The sequence below is a fragment of the Anopheles aquasalis genome, chromosome 3 (assembly GCF_943734665.1).
Source record: "Anopheles aquasalis chromosome 3, idAnoAquaMG_Q_19, whole genome shotgun sequence".
NCBI classification, from domain to species: Eukaryota; Metazoa; Arthropoda; class Insecta; order Diptera; family Culicidae; genus Anopheles; species Anopheles aquasalis.
The window spans coordinates 7342501-7360663 of NC_064878.1; the positions used below are offsets into that span (position 1 = coordinate 7342501).

General features: G+C 51.4%; 2 protein-coding genes across 3 annotated transcripts in view; one reads left to right on the plus strand and one right to left on the minus strand.

Annotated features, from left to right (window-relative positions):
* The window catches only part of LOC126579246 (uncharacterized), a 52834-nt gene extending 35308 nt beyond the window's left edge, over positions 1-17526 (minus strand). The window contains exons 1-2 of one of the 2 annotated variants that reach the window (XM_050242659.1): positions 17353-17526; positions 8654-9233 (exon numbers count right to left, since the gene is read on the minus strand). In XM_050242659.1, the coding sequence (XP_050098616.1) occupies positions 8654-8966 (313 nt within the window). In that variant the 5' untranslated portion in view covers positions 8967-9233; positions 17353-17526. Of the gene's footprint in view, positions 1-8653; positions 9234-17244 lie in introns of both variants that reach the window. The other variant, XM_050242658.1, reaches the window with a different exon arrangement.
* On the plus strand, positions 1715-3736 carry LOC126579244 (pickpocket protein 28-like). The gene is made up of 5 exons (XM_050242655.1): positions 1715-1878; positions 1963-2211; positions 2355-2796; positions 2871-3031; positions 3097-3736. Exons 1-5 carry the CDS (start codon positions 1715-1717, stop codon positions 3734-3736), a joined length of 1656 nt encoding a protein of 551 aa, XP_050098612.1.
* Positions 17527-18163: the final 637 nt, after the last annotated feature.

Genomic DNA, 18163 nt, shown 5'->3' on the forward strand with positions numbered 1-18163 from the left:
GCCAGGTTTCCTCACAGAAGCGAGAGTGAGAAAAAAAATAACAGAAGAAGTGCTGAAAACTCTTCTTGGGAGCCTCTGGTACAATGGCGTAACGAACGCTAGAACCTTCCCTACGGAGATTCGTCAAAAAGAGTTTCACCTTTTTTGTACTCAAACCGACCAAAAGTTGTTAGTATGGGTAACCTTTTTGCATTATTTTGAATCGTTCTTTAGAGTCCTTTCTATAGGGCTCATTCTCCTGGTATGATGTCAAACAAATGCGCATGTGGTCGGTCCGTTGTGTTCCCAAAATTCCCAAAAAACACACAATAGGCCAGCCAGCAAGTCATAAAAGGGACGGATAGCCCACTATTCCCCTTCCTTCCCGGTGTGCTCTCCAAAGAGTCGTAAAGCGTCGTAATATCGTGAAAAGAAATCATTTTATCAGCGTCCTCCAGCGTCTAGCACGCTGTGCTCGATGCAGATCAGTATGCGTGTGCCAACAGTTAATCAATTGAATCAGGCTTGTTCGCCGTGTCACTTGTCCTTCTTTTTTTTCCCTTTTGGTGCGGTTTCCCGGTACCGACACAGAGGACAGCTGAAGCTTCTCCAACCAGTTATCCCATCATCGTGTCGGTTGATTTATATGAAATGTCGCGCCATAGGTTGCTTGGACCTTCAGGGTGCCATTGGCGCTGCTGCTGTCAACGCACCGGGCTTGTCTGTCAAGCATAGAGAGCCTGGAGCCGAAATCGAGATGATTAATTGTGTGCGAAGAAGGTAACAAGCGCGGCAGTGTGGTGATATAATATATATTCGCGTGCGTACGCTTGTGATTGTGTGCGCGACGGTAACAGTCTAAACAAAGCGTAAAATGGCGCCCCCGAAACGGGCACACAACTCACGCTGCGGTGCTCCTCTCATTGGTGTGGAGTGGAGGTCCCGGAAACATAACCTCACATTTCGGTTCACCGGCTTTTTGATTTTCTTCCTCCCCAGAGGGCCGGTTCATTTCCGCAGCCATACAGAGAGAGAAAGAAGGAGGGAGAGAGCGGAACATAAAAAAGCCAATAAAAGCGGCATAGCAACGTCCGGCGATTTTGATGTATGGCCATTAAAATGTGACGCCATTTAAATGGTGATGAAATATGCCGTCGCCTACTGAGCCCCCCAGGAGGAGGAGGAGGAGGAGCGAACGAAAACTAATTGCATTGCAGCTACCCTCGGTGCCACCAGCGCTCGCGCAATGAATATGCGCCCTCTGGTGGTAGCCTGTGTCAGCAGGTGGTACAGTAGAAGATAGTAGCTGATAGTAGTAGTAGCAACAACCAAGCTGCAGGAGCAGCAGCAGCAGAACCCAAGGTACACGCCCTGGTGTGCGCGGTTCGTGGAAACCGCTGCGGAACCGCTCGCGGGTCCCATGCGGTTTTTGTGGTGTCAGCGCACAGCTCAGCCCTAACCGGGGCGTTCCCCGAGCTACCGAACCATCCTTGGTTCCTAGCCGGGTAACCCCGAATTCAAATTCGTTCTCCCTGCCTCTCAGCCCTCACCTGGCGGGGTCTGGGACTGGGTGTGTTATCTTGGTGTGCCAAACCTAAAGGGAATACGGGCGGTGACACCTCCGTGTGTCAGCACGCACCTGTAGCGACAGGGCCGCTATAAAAGCGTCCGTCAGATAGTAGTTGCGACTTTGTTTGACGTTGGCCATCGGGCGAGCACAGGGGTCGGCACGACCATGGATTCGCGCTCGGTGAGCAACTTCGAGCTGAAGGCGATCAACGCGTGGGACAAGCGGAACTTTCGGCGCGGCATCAAGAGTCTCTTCCTCGAGTACTGCTCCAACAGTACGGTGCACGGTGTCAAGTACTTTGGCTGCAAGCGGCGCACACTGTTCGAGAAGTAAGAGACTTCGACCATGGAGATTCCGGCCATGCTGGTGATTAATTTCCGGAATCACCTGCTGCTGGTGGTGGTGTCTTGCAGGATCTGGTGGATCGCTACGTTCCTGCTGTCGGTGTACGGGTGCAGCCGGCTGATACAGAACATCTACCGCAAATGGGACCAAACGCCGGTGATAGTGAGCTTCGCCGAGAAGTCGACCCCGGTCTGGCAGATCCCGTTCCCCGCCGTTACCATCTGCCCGGAAACCAAAGCCCTCAGCCAGTACATCAACTTTACCGAGGTGTACTCGCAGATTAACGAAACGTACCGGGCGGAGATGGACGACGAAACGTAATTGCCTCGCTCGGAATGTGGTCCCCTGTGTGTTCCCGTGTCCATGTGTTGTGCATTCTGTGCTGTGATTCGGTGTACTGGGTGTTGCACGTTAAGTTTGATCAGTTCTGCTAACCCGCTTTCCAACACTTCCAACATAGGTTTGACCGGATCCGGGCGCTGGCACAGGTTTGTGATTCCCACATTCTGCGTGACGTTCCGCTGAACCAAACGACCGATCCGAACGTGGTGGATTGGCTGCGGAATGTTTCGATGCCACTCGAGAAAGCGCTGTTCTTCTGCCGCTGGCGTAGAACACCGGGCCTCTGTACGGATCACTTCACCGAAACCATCACGAACGAAGGTATCTGCTTCACTTTCAACTCACTGTCGGCCGGTGAGATGCTGCGGGTCGATAAACTGCACAGCGACTACGAGTACATCTCGGAGAAGCGGCAGGCACCGTTGTGGTCGCTGGAAAACGGGTATTCCGAGAACACGGACATGGATACATATCCGGAGCGTGTTCTGGGGGCAGGGGCACGAGCGGGACTGTACATTCTACTGAACCTATACAAACATGACACGGACTTTATCTGTAGGGTACGGCGATGCTAAATGGTGAGTCTCCGCGACGCGTGAACATCTCATTCGAATCGCATACCTCTTCGTTCTAGGGTCCAGTACAGGGTTTCAAGATTCTACTTCACCCATCGAGCGAGTTTCCACAAGTGTCGAAGCAGTACTACCGCGTACCGCTCCATCAGGAGGTGATCATTTCCGTCAAACCACAAATGATTACCACGTCCGATGGACTGCGTGACTATACTCCGGAAGGGTGAGCGCAAAGGTCACTTCGATCGACAAGCCTTCTACTGTCAATCTCTTTCTCCCTTCTTCCAGTCGTCAGTGTTTCTTCAACCACGAGCGCTACCTGCGCTTCTTCAAGGTGTACACGCAACAGAACTGCGAAATGGAGTGCAACACCAACTACACGCTGCACAAGTGCGGTTGCGTCAAGTTCTCGATGATGCGTGACAACCTGACGGACGTGTGCGGGGCCAGCATGATCGACTGCTACAACGAGGCCGAAGACGAGCTGCTGGAAGAGGACGTAAAGTATATGGTGAACAAAACGCGCAATTTCCGCGCACGCTGTAACTGTTTGCCCGCGTGTACCTCGATCCAGTACGATGCCGAGATATCGCAGGCGGATCTGGACTGGAAGAGTTTGTTTGCGGCCTACCGGACACCGTTGGACGACGAACCGGGGGCACAGTTCGCACGGCTTACCATCTACTTCAAGGAGGCGCAGTTTATCACCTCGAAACGGAGCGAACTGTACGGGTTGACCGATTTCCTGGCCAACTGTGGTGGTTTGCTGGGGCTTTTCATGGGCGTCAGTTTGCTGAGTTTGGCCGAACTGTTCTACTTCTGCTCGATTCGGCCGTTCACCATACTGCGCATGTTGCGGGTGAAGCGTCGCGAATCGAACGCCATCTTTCCGCCACCGATCGTCGAGGTGAAGGCGAAAGAGTTTTAGGTCTCAAACGGAGCAGGAGCCGGCTTTGTTCACGTTAGAATCGCTTGTACGCCTTAACGTTTGTGCTGTGCGCTACTATTTTTCGAATAAACTTTACCAGTCACTGGCAAGGACTCCACTAACACTCTCCTTCAACAATCGGGTTATCAGCGCTTCGAGCGCTTGCGAAACGAATGCGGGCTCGTTAGTATTGATGAATCTTTCTCGAACTCGATGCCAATGGGACGGGAAGGGGGCATCAAACGCTACCTGAACCGAGAGGAAAGGAATAGCTGGCTGGATAAATTGAATGCCGATGCTACGAAAACAGAGAGGGCAAGAGCGAGAGAGAGAGAGAGATTTAGAAATTGCACCGGGTGCAAGAAAATTGCACCCCGTTCTTATCTAATTTATATGCAAATGAACGAACATTTGCCAAGCGCTGGCACAGAGTAGCACATTGGCGCTGATTGTGGTCTCGAAAGTCCGACTGGAAGCGCTGCTGGATGCACTGCAGCACCCACACCCCGAAAAGAAACTGTCCAAAGAAATGTCTTTGCGCGTCTTGTGCGCGCTGATGCTCATCAGCTGCAAGTCATTCAGCTACCTCCACTCCCCGTCCTTCGACCTTCCCCATTGGCGTTCGATTCCATCCATCGGTGCGGCAAATTTGCATCTGACTGGGGCACCAGGCTCGCTGAATTTGGACCCGGGCCACCGATCGGGATCGGGAGGAGAGTTTGAAAATGAAATTATTTTCCTCATCAATGAATTATCTCTCTCCTAAGGCAAGGCGTGAGGCGTTAGTGTCACCTTCATGAGGTTTTGTTTTTTATTTCCTCACTCACAAAGTAGCCTCTGGGCTGCGCTCTCGATGTTCAGTACTCGCTCGCTCAAGCAGCTCGCTCAAGTCGTTGCTCGAGTGCTACTTGGATGTACGAGGATGTCCGTCGTCGGCACATCATTGTACTGATCGAATCAAGCAATCTGTCTGAACGAAACGCACGCACAGAGAGAGAGAGAGGTCCAATGTCAGGAGAAGCTATGGTCACACAACAGAGGAATAACATTAATTCGTCTGTTTACCTAGACTCTTTACCTCCCTTTGTTGGTGGTGAAGCTTAGAAGGTTCGGTGCCTCTGCGAAGACCAAGGATCCATCGAGCAGTAGCATTCCAGGAGCAGAGCGAGCGCGCGCGTACGAATACCCATTTGGGTCCTTTCGGACAATAAAAGCTTCTTGTATCCCATCCTCTGGTCCAGTGGAGAGGTGGTGAGGGCCACAGCTGCTGCACAAGTACACCGTACAGAGTGTACGAGACTCCACCTCACACAACGCTGCTGCTGCTGCTGCTGCTACCGTCCTCATCCGTTTAATGACTCTTCCGGAAAGATCACACATGTTTCCGGTTTCAGTCCCCGGGTGCGCCTTTAGCTCCCTGTCTCTAGGGTGGACCGGCAGCAGCATCACAACCACCACCAGCCAGCTGCTGCTGCTGCTGCTGTGGCTGTGTTTTCTACTTTTTGCTATTTGTTTTCCATTGTGCTGCACAGCACAAGGCGCGCACAAAAGAAGAAAAAGAAGAAGCACCACTGGGAGTAGCATACAAACGACAAACAAACAAAACACTGTTGTGTATGTGTCCGTGTCCGTGTGCTTCTAGAAGGGGTGAGGAACATCGAGGCGTTTCCGGAACCGAGACAGGAAGCTATCTACTTGCGGCCAGGGAACCGAGCTAGTGTATCGAAGCCAGCGAAGCCACATACGATAGCCAACAAACAACTCAGGCCCCCCGGGGGTGGAGGGAGCTTTTGTTCGGGGCAAAAGTTTCTACTTTCGGCCATCCACGTGCACACCTGAAGTGATTCCACATGTGAGCGGAACCATCAACAAGGTAAGGCCAAGCCCAAGGCTCACTCCACTCCCGAGCCGAGAAGCACCGGATGATATTGATTGGCAAACGCAATTGGTGGATGTCGTTGGACGGGTCTTCCGTAAGCTCAGGGGTACTGGAATACCGGTAGCAGCTGATCGAAGTCTAGTCCTAAGCGCACAGGACGACACTCGACGCTCGGTATCGTAGCCGCCTGGTAAGATTATCATTCCGGCAGCAGAAGGCAATTAGACGGCTGCTCCGATACGTGACCTGCCTGATTGAAACTAACGCATCCATCATGCCACTTTATTACCACTTTGCGTCAGCAAACGGCGGAGAGTACCACCCCTCAACTGACTGGAGAAGGACTGCAGTGTGTGCCCTGTGCCCGTGATTTAGTGCGCCAGTGTATAAACAAATAAAAGCATCTCAATAAATGAAGCTTGACAAATCAACAAGTAAGCAAATGGTGGCTAGTCACACGACGACGACCGAGCTCTCCATCGTCTCGTTACGCCGGTAGATAATATTTCGTAATGTTATCACGAAGCGCGCTCCTCAATTACTGGCGGCGCACTGTTGCGCAGCACAGCAGCTAATCGGTGATTTCGGACAATATCCACTTTGGTTTGGTCGTTTCGAGCGGGGTTTTTATGCATCGCAAAAGGTGGTCTGTGGTCGCAAACATCGGCGCACAAGAGGCGACCATTAATTGAGATTACATCGCTCGATCCTGGTGGCTTGAGTGGAGCCTGACTAGCGCCGGCAAATGAATGATTGCTGGCTCAATAAAGTCCGGTCTGGTCTTGCTGGTAGTGCTGCTGCTGGCTGGCAGGTTGTACTTAAGTATGGTACGGTGAAAGAAAACCAAAGAAAGAGAGAGCGAGAGCAAAGCTCGGTAACAAGTTTACGACACGCAAATGGCGCCACAACTGCGACTCCGGAACTGCTGTTCGAGCCACGCGGACCAATTGAGCTGGTTTTTAGGTTTTTTTCTTCTTCTTCCTTTCTTCTGTTGTTGTCCCTCTTTATTTCGCACATCCACCCACATCCGGCTCGGAATGCTAATTAAATACACACAACATTCAATTACGGCCACCATCACTAGCAGCACCAGCAATCCCTAGAAGTAACCGGAAGCCTCTGGATCCCTTTTTTGCCTCCCCGGACGCTGCCGGTTCGCTGGACGCTGGTAATTCAATGGTTGACCAGTTCAGGGGGTGAAGGGCGTTTAAAAATTAACTTCACTGACCCGACCCCGCGTGGCCGGGGCTGCTTTCTGGTTTCGGAGTGATCCGAAACAACCCCCGTGAGCACTTCCGACGGGCATGTGTTCCGGAGTTACGTTCGGATGATGACGGCCGACTCGTATGATGATTGGTATAAAATTCAAATTACAAGTAAGTAGTTTTGAGGTTAGTTACAGTCGTCGGGTCGTTGGATGTGCTTTAACCCTTGTTTAGGTTCTATTTTGTGGTTTGAGTGAGCTCGAGGGATCGCTTGTGAAGAAATGAATTGGATACGTCAATCGTCCTGTGTGACTCGGTCTAGTAGTCATATTCGTGTATCTAGTAGTCATCGGCAGATATGTTACTTGTGAATAGTTTTCAAATTGACACAAGTCACTTGAAAAAGACATCAAAAAGTTTTAGACGTTTTTTTTACCCTCCCAATCCCACAAACGTCCCAAAAGATTCAGATTCGAAAGCCAATCAAATGCGCCAAATGGCTATCTGATGCCAAAACGGTAACTTTCAACGTCCAGGGCTTGGTTCTTGGTCGCGCCCATGACGACAACGGACGCCACCGCCCAATTTCCACGCGACGCCACGAACCATCTCAGCCACTGCGCGAACCTGACCGACTCCTCCGGGCGGTCGGGCGGGCTTTCGGGCGAGCGGATGGACGGGGACGGCTTGTTGTTCACTTGTTCTACACAACGCTATCCGAGCAGGCGAGTGGCGCGCCGGCGTGCGCCGCACTGTTTGTGTAGCATTATGTATGTTTTATTGGCCCGTGACACGAAACGCTTGGCATGTCCTCGGTGCCCAGCACACCACGCCACTGCATCACACATAGAGCGACGGAGCAGTCTAATGGCAACACTAATAACACTAATGATGACGATTTGAGGCGAACCTCAACAAGCTGCGGCTGGTAATCGATGTACTAGTGTGTTCGCGCACCCAGGTAAAGGGAGGAAAACAGGCGCCAGCCCCTCTCGTTTGTTGTCCGGTTTTCCGGGTCTCCCGCCGCCGCCGCCGCCGCCACCGCCTCACCGGAAGTCAAACGTGTCGAGTGGAACGTCGCTACGTGGAGGACGAAAGCAAACGGACAAGCGGGAGGAAAAGATGAATCGAGAATTGAATGGATTTTGCGTGTTTCCGGAGCGAAAGGCTAGTCGGATGTAAGGGAGCGGAGGAGAGATCCGGCCAAAGGTGGGAAGAAGGATGATTACAGAAATGCAATTTGGGAAGAATCCCCGTCCTTGGGGGGCTTTTTTTTTTTGGATGCTTTTTCACCACTGAGAAACTGTCCGTGTGTCTGGGGTGCTGTGTGAGAACTCAAACAGATGGCCACCAGGTTGTCAGCAGCGTAGAGGGGGTTAGGGATGGAATGTTTGCCCAAACGCTGGAAAGCTGAAGTTTGCTTGGAGACTTGATTCTTCAAAACTACTCACCGGAACACAGGTGGCTCCGGTATTAGAGATAAAGCCACGTGCTAGAGATAAGGTTAGGCACATTGGTTTATCCCAGAACCCCGGGAAATCCCCGCTTCAATCTCAACAAGCTTAATGGGTTCCGTTGGAAGCATTGAACAGTCGACTCTTCCGACAAATTAGAGAACACAACCGGTCGGTATCCAATGAACGGACACGGACGGAACACGGAATCCCGTGCCACCATCGCTCTTGGTGCCAGGGGGCGGAAGATTAATTTCCAATTAAAAGCTCCATTTTAGCCAGCTTCCGGGAGATCACACAATACCTGCCATCATTAGAATAGATCAAAAGGATCTGAGCTTCCGTTGAAGCGTCGTCGTCGCTTCACTTCGCTACTTACATGTCTTCGTTTTCTCTCCCTGCACCGGACCAATGGACACGGTGAGTAGCGTCAGCGCTAGCAGCAGCATCCCGACCAACGATGGCCAAACGCTGCCGAGCCGTGTCCATCCTCCCGTCGTCAGTCTACGGTGTGCGCGACGTTCCTCGGCCAGGCCTGCGGCTGGCGGTGGTGGTCTGCCCGGGCCACAGGACGTCACTTCCGACGTTGCAGCCATTGCGAACGGATGAGTGCTCCAGTTCACGGTAGAGCTTCTAGTGCGCCATCGGCATCGGTCATCAGCACTACTGCACCTGCGAACTGACGACGACATTGTCGAACGGATGCAAGCGACCGTTGCAGCATGATTGGATACACGGTTAGACCGGGATTTACACACGCGCACCACTACAGACACACCACGCTTCCAACAGTAATTAGTACAGCCGGTTAGTTCCACCAAATTGCCGGATCGATCAGCACTGTTCCACTCCTCGCTATTCGACTTCAGGATTTATGTTTCTAATTCACCAAACACTTGCCCAGAAGTAACACTCGCTCCACCAACACAAACAAACAACCAGAAAGGGTGCACCTTGCCCTAAAAAATAGAGAACAAATACACAATTATAACCAGCATTCCATCGTAGCAACCATGGCGCTTTGCTAGCTTTCCTCGGGGTAGATTCTAAAAGGGATCCAGTAGGTGGTTAGTGCCCAATACATTTCGTTCACACAACTTTCGCAGCAATTGGAAAAGTTCATTCACAACACAATTCCACACAGCACCAACGGCCAACTCGCCATAATTATAATCAAAAGTTTGGCACATTTTCTCCAAACTTTGCGTCGCTATTGTGTGCTGGTGCCTAGGTACGTGTGGTACTCGTTGTTACTTGCTGCAGCAGTCAGCCTTGCAGTGCAGGCGTGTTGTAGCGCAAACACGTGTGCGGGGAAGTAGAATTCAATTTTACGATTTTACGCTTCGCGACTGCCTGTACATTAGCATGTAAATCGTGATTTTACGTTTCGGTTTTTTTTTTGTTTTGCTCGCGTTTTCTGCTGCTGCTCCTGTTGTTGTTGTTGTTGTGGTGGTGGGCAGTCACCCCCCTCGTGTTTGTTTGTTGAGATAAAAAGAAATTAGTAAAACAACGCCACAGTAATTAAATATTCGCCAGCGCACGGAGCGCACGTGGAAAATCGGAAAAAAGGGTATTAATTACGAAAACACGTACGAATGCGTGGAAAGCAAGACGCGCGGGGACGTTCTACGTCACGCAGGCACGCACGCCCGGCACTAATTGGTTTTGCGTGCGCACTCTCTGTGCTATCAGTCGCCCCACCTGCCCAGACCGGGGCCGAGGACAGACTGGCTGCCTACCACAACCACAACAGTGCTCTCATCGCTTACGATCCTACGGTCGGTGCGTTGCGTTAGGTTCTCATACAAATTTAAAATAAATTGCATGGAAAATTGATTTTCCACCGTTGCGCTACTCGCAGCTCGATCTCATCTTCAGCTTCTTCTCCACACCACGCTCCACTATCTATTTGTGTCTGAGTTTCGTGGTCAGCCTAAGGGGCTACACGGACTAGACAGTGGCAGCAGGACACAAATTCTGCTGTAAAGGTGTAGCTTCCTACGCGCCCGCGCGCACCGATCGTCGATCGTCCGTCGACCGGCGTCACCAGCCGAATTCAATTAAGTTCCGTGGAAATTGGAAAATTACTCCGCCTCCTTCATCGTTCGAGGATTGGTTCCTCGATTTGCATCGTTTGCATATGGCCAACCGGCAGGGGATTTTTCCACTTTCCAGTCCGTCGGCCAATTTGCCGGTTTGTTGTTTACTTTCGCTTCCCCGCTGTCCACCGGAGTTGGCGTCGGAGTTAATTTATTAGCTGGCGCGAAGCAACTGCGAGGCAAATGACGAATCCAAATTAAGACATCAACGACGGCGACGACGACAGGTGGTCGCCGGATCGGATTAGACGCCCCCGGAAGGCATGGAACAATCTCTGGTCGAAGTTGTGTTGATGTTTGGGTTTGGATTCCATTTCGTCGTTCGTGTGAAAACATTATCGGATTAAATGGAAAACATCAGGGCTGCTGCTGCTGCTGTTTGTGTGCTTGCTTGTGGCGCAGTGATTTCCGCCATTGACTTATCGGTTGCTTTCTCGGTCCGAAAGTCAAAGAGACTTCTCCCGAAGAGTCTAATCAATCAATTGTTTCTGAAGGCGCGTTGACTTATCAAAGATCTGAAATTAGACAAAAAGGGGGAAAAAACAGAGAAAAGCTTAGAGTTAATAATGTGATCCAATTGGTCCAATTAGCACTCGGCTCACGTTTGATGTTTTAATGCGTCTAATGAAGCGACAAATATTTGGTCTAACTGCCCGCGTAGCAACACTGGCACTGGCTGTGAAGTGAAGCGTCTAGTAGGCCAGGGCAAAAACGGAAGTAATCTCGTAGCACAATGGTCGCGCTGCGCGCTAAATAGACTCGGCACCGGCGGCGGATCCCGAGTACTAATTGGGGATCATTAAAATTATTGCAGTTGCAGCTCAAAATATGTGGAATAACCCCCGCTCTTCCCTCTCTCTCTCTCTCGTTTCACCTGTCTGCGAATCGGCGCATCTTTTCTAATGCATTCTTCTCGTGCAGTAAATGCACCTGCTGCTCGTGATGCTGCTTTTGCAGCTACCCTTCAACTTCATCCGCCCGGCATTGAAACAATAGGAAGCGGCTCCGAAATGGCGGACGAGAAATCCATGAATCCACCATGAACTCTTCTCCCGCGTTCTCCATCACCGTAGTTCTTTTCACTTTACAGAACTGAATGAAAAGAAGGAGGAGGAGGAGAAGAAGGATAAATTTTCCAGCAAAAGCTTCCTCGAAGCACAAGCACACGACGACGTGTGTGCAGGTACTGGATCCGCTCGGTCGGTTCGGTGTAATGCTTGGGTAATTGTTTGTGACGGCCAGCCAGCCCGCCAGCCGCCATTGGGCGTCACAACTTATTTAGAGCATCGGCTACACCTGGCCTGCCCTGGCCTGGTGTGCTGGGCAGTGGAAATGGAAAAGTTTCGATTGGTATACTCGCTCTCCATCCCCTTTCCCCGAGCCAGGGCCCATTGTCACGATGGTGGAGAGCATCTTGGCAGGAGTTAGAGCTCCATTTTCTTCATCGCTTTTTTTTCGTGTCCCTCCCCTGCCCCCGGCCAGTTGTTTTTCTTCTCTTCTTTCTTTCTCGGTGGCGAACAACAAAAAAAAAAGAACGAAACCTTCTCGATTGCAGGCGATAAGGATTTCTCATGATGCTCCCTAATTGTACCGCCCTTCCGTTTCATCCTCCTCCCTCCTTCCCTCCCTCCCTCGACGCACCACCATCTTTTTGTGTCGTATTTTGTGTGTCACAAGTTTTCTAGTTCGCTTTTCCGGTTCCGTGCTTCCGTTCAACGAAGAAACAACGACACAGAAAGGAAAGGACAGGACGGCGGTAATGTGATGTGGATCTCTGGTGAGCTTGTTTCGTGTGGCTTGGTGGTGGTGGGACGAAAAGTTTGATGAAAATTTATCATCCTACCGTGTGGCCTTTGCGATCGGCCACAGTCTATCACCGAATTATGAGAGCTAATGGTCCGCCCCCGCGCGTTGCCGCGCGTGTTCTGCGCGTGTTGTGGCGGCAACTGTGGAAATTTGCTGGAAATATCATAATTTAACATGACTCCCTCCCCCCCTCGACGATGTTTTTCGCCGTTTCAGTTTTTGTTGGTGCTGTTGTTGGCGTTGGCGAGCCCAACAGTGAAGTACTTTTCCGTTTCCGATGTTTTGAAGTGACCGCACTCAAGTAGACCTTGCTCGCGGCGCTCGCGTGGTGGTTTGCGGTCGCCCTTGGTGTTCCTTGGTGTTCCTTGCGCCAAAGCGCTGCTTTTGAAGGTCAATTATGGTGGCTGGAGTACGAGAAACTGTGGAACAGTGAACGGCTCCACTAGAGAAAGAGAGCGCTTCCAGGAAACCACGAGACCTCAAGAGGGTGTTTGCAGCAAGGCAAGGCATGAATGCAAGGTGTGCGAGTGTCCGCCTGTCCGAAACAACAACTGGTGACCACGACACCACGGGCCCGGGGTCCTTAGCACAAATGCAAATATAGAAGCATAAATTGCTCGGGCCGCAATGGAAAAGCACTGGCAACGAAACGAAAGTGTTATTGTGGAGGCACAAAGAGTGCGCACCTCGCGTTTGAAGCAGCAGCACAAAACTTCTGTGCAGGTGCTTGAGAAACTATTTCTTTTCGAAGCACCATCACCCGCTGTGAATCGCACAGAATTGGAGCAATATGGCTCTGGAAAGTGTAGGAAACAAATCATATCTTGTACTGGAGAGGGGAGACCAAACCAAGGACGCCTGGCAGGAGGCGAGTGATTTCCAACTAGACAGCAACCAAGATCCAAGCAACCCTTTGTTTCATGCCTCATTACGACAAGAGTTTCGCTGTCATGTTGGGCTTGAATGTCAAGTAGGGTTTCGTGTTTTCGTTGTGCTCACCGGCGAGCGTCATAATTAGAGAGTATCGAGTAGAGGCAGAGGCGAGTTCATGCACTGCTGCTGCTGCTGCAAACCGCAGCACCAGCACCAGAAGCACCACCAGCAGCACATGGTGTCCATGGCACTAAGCCGCACCCGGATTCGCCGTGATCTCGCACCAAAATCTGGCGCCAGGCCAGGGTGTATCTTCGAGGGCGTCTCACGGTAATTAAATCCAGCTGAATACAGTGTAATACCCCTCCCGCATATTCGCAGAGCTGGTGAAGGAGAACCTTTCCCCGGTTAGCAACCGAGCATCAGTAGTAGTTACACTTTTCCGATTTCAACGTTGCGCCCACGTGCAGGCTGGCTGGCTGGAAAGGTGGAGCAGTCCATTCATGGTAAACCAGTCGACGATTCACGCTCAATGCTCCCCTGCTCTGTAGGTAGCTCCTTTCGGTAGTGGGTCGTTGCTCGCTAAAGTTTTGAATGCCTGCTGCCTGCGTTGCCTGCTAGGAGCGTAGGAGTTGGACTTTCGTATCTGGAAACTTGACTCCAAATCACTGTAGGTGCAGTACACAAGCGTGCGCGCGCGCCCGCACGATGATCGCACACACAGCATGGGCACAGAGCATTATGCTTTTAACTTTCTGTGCTTGTACTGGAATCCAATACCGGGAAACGTTACACCGTGCACCAGGGGCGGTACCGAGAATACTTTCAGAATAATCTTGACTTCCACCAGCGAGTGAGTGGGTTGATCATGTGAACGAGCAGCTGGGGCGTTAAATATTCTTTATAGCTCGATGCGTCGATATCGGCTAGATGCAAATTGAATTTAATGCACAGTCAGGGTTTTGATTGCCCCTTTAGCTGGAAAAGGTAACCTGTTCCAACGGGGAATAATAATAGGTGAACTCAGTGAGCCATGACGGAAGAATTTCACCGTCACCGTCACATGACACCTTCTATTAGTGTACTCATCAATCAATTATAGAAAATTTCATTCAAATAATGACAAGCTAGCTGATACGAACGCATTTCATCAAAGCACACTGCTTGCTGCTGTGAATCTCTTGAACCCAACAACACACGATACGACGGACACCTATAGCAGCCGCACAAACATCAACGCAGGAAACCATGGAAATGAGAGCCTGCACGCGCCCGGCGACAGTACGAACGCGAGCCGCTCGTCGCCCTTTGCCACTCAATCGCTTGCTGCTGCTCCACGAAATTGCCCGTAGGCGACTCCATTTATCTTCATGTCCTGGGATGCCACCCCAGTTCCATCCACCACTACTCACTGCTAGGCGCTATGGCCCGGTTCTTATACTGCTACTACAGCTACTACTACTATTAGTCCGCGGGCCCTAGAGCAGGGCAATGAATTATGAATGTTTATTGGGGATTTAACCAGTGGCGTACCACCACCAGGACCGAGAGCGCGCGCAAGAGAGAGCGAGCCACTTATTGTAGGCGCTGGTGGCCTAAATAATGTGTACTACCCAAAAACAGGAGGCTTACAACGTAATCTGCCATCCTGGAAGGCGGGCGAAACTATCTACGGCGTCGCCTACAAAAAAGATGCACATCCGAAGGCATTTAGTCTCACCACGACTAGGCCACCGGTCCAAATGGGGATATGTTATTACATTTTTTGTTTGTTAATCCTTCGCATGCCGCACATTCCTTGGCTCTCGGCCCTCGGATCGCAACGGCTGTCCCTCTAGGTTGACCGAAAAACCGAAATTCATCCAACGTTGAATGGTGACGGATGGTCAAAATGTGCCATCCGTATCCTTATGTCCAGTCTTACGCCCACTATAACAACATGGGAGCCGCCAAATCACGTCCATCTCGGCTAGCATTTCCTGATCTCCCACTCTCCAAGCCACCGCGGGGTTGGTTGCTCCTTTACGATGTGAATCGAATTGACAATTTCGATTTTTATTCGATTTCAGCGCAACGAACCGGACCAGAGGCCTGACCAGAGAGAGAGCGAGAGAGAGCGAGAGAGTGTGAGAGAGAAAGGTGGAACGGGATACGCACCGCGGTGGGGTGGCGCTAGGGTTCTGCTCAATAATTTTAATGAGTTTTCGTTCCGATTTCGTTTCGGTCGATCGGCACCGTCGATCTCTTGGCTCGGCTCGACGGTCCCTCTCATTCCGTTCGTCAATTTGTCATTCGTCGTTTCCTCGGAACCTCCCCCACTTCCGCCCACTCCCCCACCGGTGCGGCCATGAGCGCCAGCAGCAGCGCGCAGAGAGTGCGCGACGAGTCCTCGGAGAGGTGAGTCCTTCCGATTGCTTCGAGCCCAACATCAGACACACGGCACACGCATACGCACAGCCTTCTTTTGGGGGGGGGGGGCGGAGTGGGAGGTAATGTGACACACATACACACGCACGCACCCGTTTGCTGTTAATCAGTTCGGCAATGGCGGTCTCGTGCGGCGTGTATCGTCGTTATGGTGTCTGTGTCGGGGAGATGAATCCTTTTCGTAGCAGGCTCTCTCTCTCTCGCTCTCTCTTTTTGCCATTTTGCTCGCGAGTCTGTGGTCTCACCGTAGGTACGGTATAAATCACGCTGGAATGGCGGATTTTTGGGGAGGTCGCGTGACCGCATGGGGCGGAAATCGCGCCGGAATTTTGCGGAGCGCAAAGCATCCTAAGGTTCAAAAGAGGTTTCCAGATGAGTTTTCCGTAATGAAATGGACTGGCGATGCGATCCGTAGTAGGCGGGAAATGCTTCGTGTGAGTCGAGAGAGCAGCCGCTACCATTTTTTGGGGGTTACTTTGATCATCTCCTCGTCGTTTCGTGGCGGGGTGAAGCAAGTGCAATTTAATTGCTTAATTTTCGTTTCATTTTTGAATCAAGTCTTTCACGCTAACACCCATTTTGCTTCCTTTAGAACCCTTCCTTAGAATCCTTCTTTGGAAGGATGCGATAGTCAAAGTTGACATAGGACATTACGGGATCTACCCGTACGCTTTCTCTCTCTCTCAGCTTCTACTAAACGCTCTCTTGGGTTGTGACTCACAACTTACTCTCTCACAACGCTCTCTCTCTGGAAACAAGTAAAGGAAAAAGGATTCCACGAATTTAACTAAAATGGAGGAACTCACCTGTGCAGAATGGAGTCAACCTGGGGCAGCGCTGTGTGTTCTTTATCTTCTTCCATCGGGATTTTGGACGCTGCTGCTGTCATCTCAATCCTGGAAAAATCCTTCTTATTTTCAGGCCCTGCTCCGGATAGTGTTGGCTGCATCCTAGCAGAGACAACTCCACAAAATACAAACACAAGCACAGAAGGACGATGCTGCACACAACCGCGCACACAGCCACTCACACAGCGAAACACACGCGCGCGCCATAGTACTAGCAGCCATATACTAGCTCCCGCTGGACTTTGATTGCACGCAGGATCCGCTCTTTTTTGGCGAAGGTGAACTGTCGCTGAAAAGGCTCCCTGTCGTACTCGTCTCCGTCGCCCAAAAATCGCATTTTCCTACATTTTTCCCAGGCTTTCTCACCACTGTTTAAAGTTTCCGACCCCCTTCTAGCGTCTTGCATTGATTTCCACACTAACAAAAAAAACTCCACACATCCACGGCGTTTGCACAGCTGCAGAAAGGGCGCACGCAGCGAGTGAGCGACCGTTCCCATGTACCCCCCCCCCCCCCCCCCCCCCCCGGCAGCGCCATCCTTGTGCGAGTAACAAATAGGGAAAAAAAGGCGGAAAATGGTGGCAGGAAAAATCGATCGAGAACCCGAACCGTACCGCTCGTACGCCGTACAGAAAAGTGTGTTGCGGTACCGGGAGCAGAGCAGGCTTAAAATGGTTTTTAACTTTTGCACGAGTTTTCCACACAATTTTCCCGTTCCCGTGGTTTTTTTTTTTGGCAGGGAAAGGTAACTTGATTATCACCGATTACTGTTTCTTTTCTTCCATTGGTCCCACATTTGGCACAACATCCTCCACATAACACACACTCCGCAGTCAAACCAGTTTCGTCCCATCGTCGTAGCAACCACTGATGGCTGCATCGCACGATTTAGTTGTCACGGAGGTCTAGTTGCTTACCCTGGTGTGCTTGCTATGGCTGTTGGCAACACAAATCTAAGCCATTTCCAATCACAAAATTCACACCTTCCGCCTACTGAGTAGACCACCGCCAATCGCACCACAAACCACGTCGCTGCTCTCCTGCTTGTTGGCGGTAGCGCCCCCTAGTCTGCACTAGTCTTTGGGGCGCTACTTCTGCTGCTTCTGCTGCTGCTGCTGCTATTTCTGCATCCGTTTTTTTCTGTTGCGACTCCACCTCAACACACACTCTCTCTCTCTCTCTCTGTGTCTGTCTGTGGATCAAACGCCTAGACCGCGTCGCGGGTTGCAACTGCGAGCGAAGCGAAGAAACCGGACCATAAAACCGAGCTCGCGAATCGCCAGTCGTGGCTCGGCCGCCAGCCCTATAGGCTGATGATGATGATGTGAGTGGCGTACGGTACGGCACGGCACGGGTTTTCCTGCGCTTTCCTGCAATTAACAGTGAAAATGAGAGCCCCTCTCGCGATGATGGTGAGTGCTCAAAGTGCCTCAAAAGGATGATGCGAAGCGCGCATGTCCTTACGGCGCACCACCCCCCCCCCCCAACATAGCACCACCACAGTGAAACACTTTCATCCCTTAAACACACACACATACACACTGATTGGGAGACACAAACACAGCGAGACTCTCCCGCGCGCGTGCTATTCCTTTTACCATTGCGCCTCCATTCACCTTCCTTCCTTCCACACGTTTTTCCGATTTTTCCGCTCCTCCTCTGTACCCTCCGGTGCTTCCGGTGGCATATTTACGCGTCTGCATCATCACGGGTGGAGGGGGGGGGGGGTGATACGGCGCGCGCGTTCCTCCGTGTGGTTGTGTGAGTTATTGAATGAAAATGCAAAATTCATCAGCGTGTGTAGGCCCGACGCCCGCCAGCCAGCCAGCCAGCCAG